This window comes from Solanum tuberosum, unplaced genomic scaffold (assembly GCF_000226075.1).
Source record: "Solanum tuberosum cultivar DM 1-3 516 R44 unplaced genomic scaffold, SolTub_3.0 scf00002, whole genome shotgun sequence".
In the NCBI taxonomy this organism is placed as follows: Eukaryota; Viridiplantae; Streptophyta; class Magnoliopsida; order Solanales; family Solanaceae; genus Solanum; species Solanum tuberosum.
The window spans coordinates 346,477-358,570 of NW_006238928.1; the positions used below are offsets into that span (position 1 = coordinate 346,477).

Genomic DNA, 12,094 nt, shown 5'->3' on the forward strand with positions numbered 1-12,094 from the left:
AGCCGAAACTAAAACCAATAGGAATCCATTAATATGTAAAATTGTATTACTAATTATTTTATATTGTTCCAACTTTTTAAAATATCACTCAAAAATACGTGTTGAATATGTAGTTTTTTTTTTTTTTTTTTTTTAAAGTATGACTAAGTTAGTTTAAAGGATGGTTATTTATATGGATAATTTGAATTGATTCTTTTTTCATCGTTATCGAGTCGAACTTATTACACAGGATTTGCCTAATATGATTTACATCTCCTGATAGTTTGTAGACTATTACATAGTAAGAGGTTTACCTAATACATATAATGATACAAAATGCTTACCCATAATGCTCACTCGAACGATAGAAATTGTGATAAAGGTGATAGCAACGACATATTATCTTGATTTTCCAAAAAAATACTTAATATTTTTTTAATATCTCAATTTTTGTGACTGTCTTTACTTTTTATCATGTTCTAAAAAAACATATTTTTTATTTAATAATTATTAAATAAGTTTAATTTAGTAAATAAAATAAAGTATTTCCTTATTTGGAACCCCAGTGACCCGCTCAGCCCTTTAGGTGAGCATTGGGTAAATCCGCGCACTGTGTAATAGCCTGCAAATCACACATGGGATGTAAATCGCACTAGGCAAGCCCTATGCGACATGCTCGACTCAGAAGGCATTGAAGGGGGATTGATCCCGAATTATTCGTGTGGATAACCACCCTCCAAACCAACTGAGCCATCCCGAAGGACATTTCCTTATTTTTTAAATTTAGTATTTGATCAAATAATAACATATAAATTAATATAGAAAATATATTAAGTAATTATATAAAATAGTAATAATCAAATATTATTAAAAATTAATTTAATAAGTATACTTCTAATTAAAGTTTTTAAAAAAGGTATATAAAAAAGAAACAGAGAGAAGTATATTTTCTTATGTTGGTTAATGATTTTAAATTTTAAATGAAAATAATTAGTTGCTTCAATCACAAATTGGATAAGTCTTACAACCTATAACGCCCCATTGGGTTCCGCAATTCATAAATAAATACTCATCCGTTTCACGAAGAATGACCTGATTTGACTTGATACAAAGTTTAAGAAAATAAAGAAGACTTTTTAAATTTTGTAGTCCTAAATTAAAGTTATTTCAAATGTACAAAATTGTCCTTTAATCTTGTGGTCTAAAACATGTTACGTGGAAAACTGAAAGTAAAATGTTACAAAAAAAAAAGAAATAAATAATTTTTTTTTAAATAAACTAATAAGAAAAGGAAGTCATTCTTTTTTAAACGGAGGGAGGGAGTAAATCTTTTTGCCACCATTTTTTTATTCTGTTAACAGACCCCGCGTCTTTACTGCTCTCTAAGGGTGACCAATGCGCACTCACCGTCACTTTTTCTACGTGTCACCTGCATGTCCCCCGTTAACTCTGACGTGTTCATTTTTATAATATGGCGCGCATTATACCCTCAGCGCACATTAGCTTCTCCATTCATTTAATATTTTCTTTTCCAATTTCCCACCCAATTTTTAGTCCTTTTTACTCTACGCTTAAAATATACTTCCCCTTAACAACTGCTTCGTTTCTCTCTCTCTCTCTGCAGAAGCCGAAAAAATCCATTTGCTTAAAGCTATTTGTCAGCTAGCTTCTGCTCTGTTGCAAATTGATATCTTCAAGGGAAAAAGAGCATTCATATCGTTTTTTTGATTACTTATGCTATAAGTTTTCTGTTGATGTATATGAACATGGTGCTATCTGCTATATGAATCTGTGTGAATTTGTTTCAACAAGCTAGCAGAAAGCAGAATAACTGGATTCGTTCGGTTTTGAGTTATATACTCAGGCATAACACAGTTGAGGTTGAAAGGTAAGTATAGCGTGAAAGTTGTTGTCAGGTTAAGTAAAATGTGTTTTGATTGTTATTGTTGGTGATCAGATTTCTGAGAAAAACAGTGGAAGTTTTTTTCCGGCGGTTGTACGGTGGATCGGAGTTTGGGTTTGATAAAGGTGAAAGTAGTTGAGAAAGCAGGTGATTGAAGCGTGCGGGTGGGAACTTTTTTTGTTTTTGGTTGGGTGAGATTTTTGTTCACGTGAGGATTGTGGAAAAATGCCGCATAGAACGACTTACTTCTTTCCAAGGCAATTTCCTGACCGTGGGTTGGATGCATCTGCAAAGTTTGTCAATGATCACGAGAAGGAGAAGAAGATCAGTGACGTTGAAGATCGAAAATCTTCTTCAAAGGAGAGCGATGTCACATCGAAACAGCTCATAAGTGATGTGAAAGAGACTAATAACAATAATGATGCTACGTTTTCGTACGGGAACCGTGATAAGATTCACGGGAAGCAGTTGGCTGCTTTTGTGAACTGGCTGACTGAGAAAAATAAAAAAGGGAAATCAATACAGAATCACGTGAAGATCAAATTGGATGATGGAGATACAGAGGATGAACATGAACATTTGCTACCTGTTCCTCCTGAAGCTGTACCGATACATGAACTGCAGGTTGATTGCCACGTGGCACCGCCGGAGCAGAAGCAGCAGGGGACATTTGATCGGAAAGCGTCATTGCAGAGGTTGTCGAGTAGTGGAAGCAATTACAGTTGTGTGGGAAAGCAATTCGAGAGACAAACTTCGTTGCAAAGGCTGTCGAGTTGGGGAAGTACTAGTTATGCAGGGAGTTTGTTTTCAGGAACAACGGTTGATGGGAACTGGCCGAGTACGGGAGTTAAAGACACGCAGACGTCGACGACAAGGGAAGTGGAGGAGGAAGTAGTGGTGAAGGATGCAGAGGCGAGAGTTGATAGTGAGGATACATTGATGCAGAAGTCGAAGGAGAGCTATTACTTGCAGCTCACACTCGCTAAAAGGCTTGTAGAGCAAGCCATGCTTGCTTCTGGAGAGCCTATTCTTCTGCAGGAGTGCAAAAGTATCAAGGGCCTTGGTGGATCTTCTGATGCTCAAACTGTATCTTATCGTTTATGGGTATCTCTTCTTCCTCCCTCTTCCCCTCTCTCTCACTGTTTCACACACACTCTATAGTTCTGGGGGAAATGCATGCCTGTTTGTTTTTCCTTCTCCTGATGAAATTGGGAGTAGGGGAAATGGGGAAGGGGATTAAAAGGTGGGATTCGAACCCTCACCAGCTAGGTCAAAATTCAGGTAGCCAATAGCCAACCAATTGAGCTAAATTTCACCGGAAGAGCATGTCTGGTAGTTATTCTTATGGGGGAGAATAATTCTGTTTCCTGTTAGTTTAGCTGTAGGTATTTGCCATTTAATTCCGTGGGTTCTTAATTATCTGACGGTGAAGTTTGTGAAAAATTTCAGGTGAGTGGTTCGCTGTCTTATGCTGATAAGATATCTGATGGGTTTTACAACATATTAGGAATGAATCCATATTTGTGGGTTATGTGTAATGCCACAGAGGATGGTAAACAAATACCATCTCTAATGGCATTAAAAGGAATTGAACCCAGTGAGACATCAATGGAGGTTGCTCTTATTGATAGGCGTGGGGATTCAAGGCTCAGGGAATTAGAAGATAAAGCTCAAGAAATTTACTTTGCTGCTGAGAATACGTTAGTCTTGGCAGAAAACCTTGGCAAGCTTGTGGCTGTCTATATGGGGTAGGTTTATTGATTTTCTTCAAAGTATGCTCTTTTGGACTGCATATTCTTCTGTGTGATATTGGGTTACTTGAAATTTAAGGGGCTCTTTTCCGGTGGAGCAAGGTGATCTTCATCAGCGGTGGAAAGCTGTTAGCAAGAGATTACAAGATTTGCAGAAGTGCATTGTGCTACCAATTGGCAGTTTCTCGTCAGGACTTTGCAGGCACAGAGCTATTCTGTTCAAGGTTAGTGAGAGACTTCTTTTTCATATGTTCCAAGTCTCCATTGTCTTTTTCACATTCTTTGCAATTAGATCTATCTAGAAAATTGCTTCCCCTCCCCTTCTCCTGGTGCTTTTCATGGGTCCACTTTATCTGCACATTGACTTGTATAGCAGGAGAAAAATAAGTTAGTGTTTCGGTCCGAAACCTGAGAAGTAATTTACTGCGGATAAGATGAAATATTTTCCGATTAAGGGTCAAACAAATTATGCTAAGTGACTGGATAGAAGCTAGTTACTGTGCAATATTGACTATGCTATACAAGGGGGTGTTTCAAGTTTGTGATTAGACAGTGATCAGTAGCCTCTTTTTGATGAATTTGTCAGTGTTATATATTCTTGAAAACTTAATGTGGCTACCACATTAAGGAAACAACTTCTAGATATTAACTGAAACAGATTTAGGTGCCAAGATAAGAGGAGGCAGCAGCATGGTACTGAAGGAGTGTAAACAAATAAACTCTGATTGTTAAAAAGAAAAAAAAAATCTTTGGTAATGCAATTGATCTTTAATCATTTTGAGCAATTTGTTTTGCCCCCAAAACCTCCGTGGTTTGTTAGCTTCCTCAATGCTGCAATCGGACTTGAGAAGTTATGTACTTGATTATGAACTCAGTATGATGTTTGATGAAGGGGCATATTGATTATCAGTTTTACCTAGGTTGTTTTCATAACTTTTGAGCGACTTAAAAAAAAAAGGTTCTGCTTGGCACTCACCATAGACAATTAAAAGGTATCACATAAAAAAATCACCAGTGAATGTAGCTTGTGAAGAAATAATCATAATGGATCTTATCCAGTAAGGAATATGTGAACTTAAGGCTCATTTATTCTTGTTGAAATGTTATCTTCTCTCCATGTACTAATTGTTTAGTGGGCAGGGTGAGATAGGGTTCTGATTTGCTCTCTCATTCATCATTCTTGTAATTAGTTTTATTGAAAGGAAGGTTTTTGAAGACTGAAATTTAACTGGTGATTTTATGATATACAGAAATTGGCGGATTATGTAGGTTTGCCTTGTAGGATAGCTCGAGGTTGCAAGTATTGTGTCGCAGATCACCGGTCTTCTTGTCTGGTGATAATTGAGGACGACAGAAGATTGTCAAGGTAAAACATCTTATCCACTATCTCTTCAATCAAAGTAGTTTTCTCCTCTACCATCAACAAGTATTTTCTCCTTAGCGGGTTTGGTTTTTGTTTCAAATGTTACAAATGTATCTCCAACATTTTAATCTGATATAATGTTTGAGACCTCATTATTGGTTACCTCATACTTGACATTTCTTTCAGCCTTTAATTGTGCTTTCATGAGTATTACTAAGATTAAAGTAGTGGACCTTTGCTGCTTTGATTTTGCATTATTATCTTCAGGCATGACACATTTTTGAAAGGCCCAAGTCCAACGATCAGGAGATTTAATACATGTTTAAATACTGGCGAGCTTGATGCTTATTTTTAGTTCATTGTTATTGACTTGTGTGCTTATCTTATCAGAGAATTTGTGGTTGATCTTGTTGGGGATCCGGGAAATGTACATGGTCCAGATTCCTCTATCAATGGAGGTGTATTGTCTCCTGTGCCTTCACCACTTAAAGTATCTCATTTGACAGAGTTTCAACAGCCTTATATGGATAGTGACATAAGTAATCAGTTATTGCATTCAGATGACACATTTGCTGCTCCAGAAAATGCCTTGCATACAGGTGTGCTATTATTTGCATAGCGCTGTGTAGTTTTTAATTGGTGCCTATTGATAGAAGAAAAGGAATGTCACTGGTTGAACATGAAGTTGTTTATATAACAGAAATGATAAGACAATTGGCCTTCTTATATGGATCACATTATATGTTTTATCTCTATTACAAAGTATCCAGCTTGCAGCACAGGAAAAGACTTATGTGGAAGTACTCTTCTGGACTTCATAGAAAGAGCTTGTTTTATGCATTTGCTTAATTGTTAGAATCAGCAGTTGGGGTAATTTTGAAATTCAGAATCTTCATTGTCACCATTAGAGTGACTAAATTTGCAATTTCTATTCTTGCAGACCCTCATGTTGAGAGTAAACACGTGGAGGAAATTGTTGTCAGTGATAAGCCAAAATTTCCAAATGATCCACTTTACCAACCTTATCAAGCTTTGGAAGTTAAACCATGTGAAGTTCTTGTTGCGGCTGAAACAGCAGGAGATGAGAATTCTAGACCTAGAGAAGACAAAATTATTATCAGGCAGACTTACAAGAAGGAGGTTGTTCTATCCAAAAACTCACCATTGCAACCTGGCAGACCGCCAAAAGCTACTTTAATAGGTAAAATGGATGTAATGGAGCTTGGAGGTAGAACTGGGAACCGTGAGAAACATCCGACAACAACAAATCCAAGATATCTGTATCTTGAGCCTTTTCTTGCTATGGACTGGCTTGAGATCTCATGGGACGAATTACATATAAAAGAGCGTGTTGGCGCTGGTGCGTCTTTGTCAATATATCTACTGACTGTAAATTAATCCTCAGTTATTGAACCCTGTTTGACATCAGTGTATCTTGATGTACTATTCTTCTTTCATGCAGGTTCATTTGGAACAGTACATCGTGCTGAATGGAATGGATCGGTGAGTGTTATTTATTTGTGTTGTCGCAATAGTAATCATGATAATTTACAAGATTAGAAGATTCTGTTCAAACCAAAAAAAAATTATAATAATTTTGCATGTTTGTACCTGTATTTACTGCATTACACATCAAAGTTGTAGGGATGATGTCATGTCAATTGTTAAGGCAATTATGTAAATCACATTGAAGTAAGACATTTGTGTAACTCCATGTCAATAGAATTGTAGTGCTCAGATCATTGCTTGATGATGCTAGTGGTATCTCATTATTGACTAAACTTCCCCGCATGAGGTAGTCCAATTTGCTCTTACTTTGTGGTTTCTAGATTAGATTTTCCTCTTAACTTGCATGTATTAATAGGGGAAAAAGGATTGGCAACAAATGCATGAAGTTGAAGTTCCATACATTTTTAGAAGATGCTTTGTGGAAACTATTTCTAGTGTCGGAAATAGTGTGCCTTCTTTTTTTCCGGACTGATCAAGTATGGTACTAACTACTGCAGGATGTTGCAGTCAAGCTGCTTACCGTCCAGGATTTTCATGATGATCAGTTGAAGGAGTTTTTAAGGGAGGTGAGAGCATGTGATTGTTGGTTTAACTGTTGTATGCTATGTATGCTAGCTACAATAAAATGTTATAGGTTTCGGATAAAGATAAGCTTACTTTCTACAGCTGATCTTTTTCTTCTTTTTCTTGTTTCCCCTGTATGGCGACGGTAAGCACAAAAGGCAGAACTACAGAAAGAAATAATGCATTTGTTTTTTGTTTAGTTTAATCTACTACACAGCATCTGACCAAACTAGCTTGGGATTGAGACATAGTAGTAGTTGTTCTAGTTTAATCTTGGCATTTTGCAATCTATTGTGAATTGCATTTCATATCTATGCTTGTGATATTCTGAAATCTAGTTCATGGATTTTGTGAAAAGAGGGTTCCCTGTATTGAATAGAGTGATCCTGTAGTCTTTCACTTCTCCTGTGTTCCATTGTCATTTTGGTCATTTTATTCACATTCTTGTATTGGTATCTATCGTTGGATGGTAACTCAGTATTCATGTTTTCTGAAGGTTGCAATTATGAAACGCGTCCGTCATCCAAATGTGGTGTTGTTCATGGGGGCTGTTACCAAACGCCCTCATCTATCAATTGTGACTGAATATTTGCCCAGGTAACTTGTGTTTCAGTGGCTGCTTAACATTCTTCCTTTCTAACTTTAAGTACTTGAGGGGCCTAAGTTTTTGTGCCTTGATAATGATGATAGAGGAAGCCTCTACCGTCTGATACATAGGCCAGCTGCTGGGGAATTGTTGGACCAGAGGAGACGTATCCGTATGGCTCTGGATGTGGTTTGTGCCAATTTCACAGTTTCATACTTTTGATGCTTTCACCTAGAAAATTTTCTGAGTCGTTTGAAATACAGGCCAAGGGTATCAACTATCTTCATTGTCTGAGCCCACCCATTGTGCATTGGGATCTGAAATCTCCTAACCTGTTGGTTGATAAAAATTGGAATGTAAAGGTAAAGTGTTGCCTACTTACCTTCGAGTTTAAAGTTGAATTTTGCACTTTTGATATTCTGAAATGTTTCTTCCAGGTGTGTGATTTTGGTCTTTCAAGATTTAAAGCTAATACGTTCATATCATCAAAATCAGTTGCTGGAACTGTAAGTACCTTCCAACACAGACAAACTATCTTTCATATGCAAGAACAGGTAGCATATGTATCTTATGCCAAATAATAATGAGCAAGGAAATACTTGGGCTGAGGTGCTTATCCTTCACCTTGCCATAGACATTTAGAATTAGCAGCTAATTTGTGCGAACTCTTCACTTTTGGTGCTGCCGCACGTGTGTCAACACTACATGGGTCTGGTATCCATAATGATATGGTCAATGGATTTTGGGTACTTAGACCAAAATCAATTGAGAAATTCGAGACGGATACAATTTAGGCATGTGTTCTTTTATCTTTAAAAGATATTTGTACTAAAAAGTCCGTAACCAGAAGGTTCTCTAAAGATATTTACAGGCCTAACATCATTGAGTGTGCAATGAACTCAGCAAGTCTATCATGGCCTCTATATCATTTGCAATGGTCACGTTACACCAAAAAAGACAGTAAAGAGATGCATTTGTACTTGATAATAATTACATATTTAAACTTGCTCTCAAATATTCGTGCATTCCTTTCCTTCCAAACAGTCCTCCATGATTTAAGTATATTTTTATAACTATATTTTAGAAAATTGAATTATTTTTAGCTGAAACCCTGTACCTGTATCCATACTCCTGAATCTTTAAATTTATTTCATGGAGGATCAGATCTCTAGATCTGCACCCATATTGGTTACCAGCGTCTGTGTCCGAGCAACTAGAGAATTATGAGCTGCTTGGCTCCATTTACTTATCTTAGATGCCAAGTTTTTTAGCCATTAGGATTGCAAAAACACGAAAATTGAATACTGTAGGGCCTCTGATACAGGCAGCTCTTATTTTTGTGCCATGATAACTTCTAGATTACAACCATTTCTTTCTATTACATCTACATTTTAGCCAGGTTCTAATATTGAAAACCACTTCTTATTATCTATTAGTGGAAGTTCTGATGTGGACAAAACATGTTTCTTCTGTGAAAATCGACGAGCAAAGTATATGAAGAGTATGGATATAGTTAAGAATTTTACAGAGGCTCTTGTCTCTTGGTTTCTCAAGTAGGTGTTACCTCTGATATTTCCTTTTGCATTGCCGCCTTTATTCTTCAGAATCTTCTTTTCCTGATTAATAGGAAATATTGCTCTAATTGCTTTCAATAGTCCGTGAAATACAATTACTCTGATTTTTGCGCCTTTCTACTCGATGAATGTATCCGTCGTCAACAGTGTACCTACCTCCCATGGCAGTACAAAGTCATCTTTTTCGAACTCTTTACATTTTGCAGGTTGTGCAATTTCTGGTAACGTCCTTCAATCAGCCTGTAACTCTCTTACTTTTTGTTTCAGCCTGAGTGGATGGCCCCCGAATTTCTCCGTGGAGAACCCTCAAATGAGAAGTCTGATGTGTACAGCTTTGGTGTAATTTTATGGGAGCTTGTTACCATGCAACAGCCTTGGAATGGACTGAGCCCTGCGCAGGTTTACTTCTTCCCTGCTGCCCCCCACACCCCATATTTCTCCCGGACTTAAATATAAAAAAAACACGATGTATTTGACGTGTTATTTGTGAGCTTTCAGGTAGTTGGTGCTGTAGCTTTCCAGAATAGGAGGCTCACTGTTCCACAGAACACTTCTCCAATGTTGGCATCTCTTATGGAAGCCTGCTGGAATGAGTAAGTAAACATGTTAATACTACTAGAAGCATCCGCATCCTGTTTTTTTCATATCGATCTCTACTAGTCAACTTGTGTTGTAGATCATGTCAAAGAATTCTCTACCTCTGCGCTCTATTTCCATCAGTTAATAGTTTCACGTTTTCTCACAGTGACCCGGTACAACGCCCATCCTTCGCTAGCATTGTGGATACATTAAAGAAACTACTCAAGTCTCCACTACAGTTGATTCAGATGGGAGGAACAATGAAGAGTTAAGATACTCTCCACTTATCTTGGAGAAGAATAAATTCATCATAGTTCAAAGATACATAATTTACGTAATGCTGACGAAATCCGGAAAACTTTGCCCAACAACTGCAAATATGTTGGCTCTCTTCTACTTTTTGAATGATAAACAAGCCTCTGTTAGTTCCAGTTATAGATATGAGGCATTTCTAAAGCTGTTTAATTTCTTGCAAGAGACAACTCTAAACTTTGTCAGCCAATTATCCTTGCAAATGTGGAATAATTAGAGGCTGGAATTATAATTATGTAGTAGTATTTTGGAGAAGTATTCCTTGTAGAAGTCTATAATTATGTAGTATACGGGGAAAGTATTCTTGCAATAGTTTTTATTATTCTGATTACTGCAATAATAATATAGAAAAGGTCAGTTATTTATGGTTTATCTATCTTTATGTTCTTGTGGATTGCTTACAATCCGTTGATACTTGCCAATATTTAGTACAAGATACTACTTCAATTTTTTTTCTCGTTTATTCAAATATAAATTCTAAATCATTTTCTATTCGAATCATGATTTTAAGTTTATGTTCAAATGCTTACAAAATAATTTGAAGTACAACTATTTATGTGAATTCGAATTTTATTGACTCAATAAGTTGATACGGGACATCAAGTGAACCAAATCATTTTCACTAATAAATATTTATAGCTAGTGAACATAGCTGAATATATATCAGTAATAAACTGGAGTAATTAACCTTCTGTTTGGATGGTTGTTATATATTATTTCATAATGTATGATATTGTATTATACTAGATGATTATTATATATTGTTTCGTAAGGTATAATATTTAGATATATTGTGTTGTTCTCCATCCTTATATTGTTGTTGGGTTATGAAGGTGATTAGGGCGTCATGCGGAAGCTTACAATTGCAAATAATATGGTGATAAATTAGATGACACATAAAACTATACTAAAAGACATAATATTATTATATAATATGACCAATTGGCCTACATAATTAAAAACTAATCAAAACATAAAAAAACTGTAGAGAGAAAATCTCCCATAAACAAAACTCTCTAAGCGACTACATTGTGGATTCTATTGTGTTATGCTATGAGAATAGGGATCTTCAATTTATAGATTTCCAAACTATTCCTCTAAGGAAAGAATAAACCAAATATGGAAGAAAATTATATTTTCCTTTCAGAAAAAGTTCAAGCATTTATGGTAATACTTTGACTTTTCTTTAAGGAAAAAAGATAAGGAAAGAAAATCAGGGCAAAATCCTAACAATTGTGTCACACATTAATAACCATCCAAGTTTGGTGTAAACTTTTAGAGAAAATGACATAAATGGTCCCTAAACTATCACAGTAGGTCTAAAATAGTCCCTTAACTATACACTTGACGAATATAGTCCTTTAACTATCCACCCTTTTGTCAAGTTTGGTTTCTATCCACTTTTATACCCACTGTTAACAAACGTCGTCATTCAGTACACTCTCTCTTGATTTTCTTTTTCCCTCCTCTTTTCTTCATTGTGAGACGCTACAGTCAAGAAAACCCTAAAATCTAGATTCATTTCATCAGATTTGACCATTATTGAAAGCTCAAGACAATGATTCTATGACCAGAAGGTGGTACAGCTCCTCCCTATGGTAAGTTTTCTAGAGTTCAAGTCTTTATTTGTGTGAGATTTTGTTGTACAAAAGAAAATATCATTTTTTTTTTAAAAAAATTCTGCTTACAGATTCTATACACGATGCCTTAAAAATCAGCATCAAAGTAACCCACGATGGTTTTATGAAGCATCTGCCTAAAAAATATTATTTTGGAGGTCGTGTCCAGTTCATTGACCTATATCACTTTTGTCAAGTTTGGTCTATATCACTTTTTGGACAAAAGAAATGACAAAAAAGAAAATCAATGGAGAAGAATTGAAAAAAAAGAGTGAGGAAACAATGAGATAATGGAGAAAAAGAGGTGGAAAAAAGAAAGGAGACAAATTGAATTATAATGTATGTTAACGGTGTT

At 36.0% G+C, this 12,094-nt stretch overlaps 1 protein-coding gene across 1 annotated transcript; it reads left to right on the forward strand.

Moving 5' to 3' along the window:
* Positions 1 to 1,548: 1,548 nt before the first annotated feature.
* Positions 1,549 to 10,493, forward strand: LOC102601301 (serine/threonine-protein kinase CTR1). Its single transcript, XM_006337979.2, has 16 exons — positions 1,549 to 1,867; positions 1,937 to 2,986; positions 3,332 to 3,630; positions 3,713 to 3,857; positions 4,884 to 4,999; positions 5,387 to 5,595; positions 5,937 to 6,356; positions 6,459 to 6,499; positions 7,003 to 7,071; positions 7,566 to 7,666; positions 7,760 to 7,844; positions 7,919 to 8,017; positions 8,093 to 8,161; positions 9,497 to 9,628; positions 9,728 to 9,822; positions 9,975 to 10,493. Exons 2-16 carry the CDS (start codon positions 2,108 to 2,110, stop codon positions 10,078 to 10,080), a joined length of 2,865 nt encoding a protein of 954 aa, XP_006338041.1. The 5' UTR covers positions 1,549 to 1,867; positions 1,937 to 2,107; the 3' UTR covers positions 10,081 to 10,493.
* Positions 10,494 to 12,094: the final 1,601 nt, after the last annotated feature.

Bases quoted from the DNA above. Each gene is read 5' to 3' on its own strand.
- LOC102601301 (XM_006337979.2), top strand. From the start codon at position 2,108: ATGCCGCATAGAACGACTTACTTCTTTCCAAGGCAATTTCCTGACCGT. The intron at 6,500-7,002 runs GTGAGTGTTATT...TAACTACTGCAG, and splicing joins GTGCTGAATGGAATGGATCG to GATGTTGCAGTCAAGCTGCT. The intron at 7,667-7,759 runs GTAACTTGTGTT...TAATGATGATAG, and splicing joins GTGACTGAATATTTGCCCAG to AGGAAGCCTCTACCGTCTGA.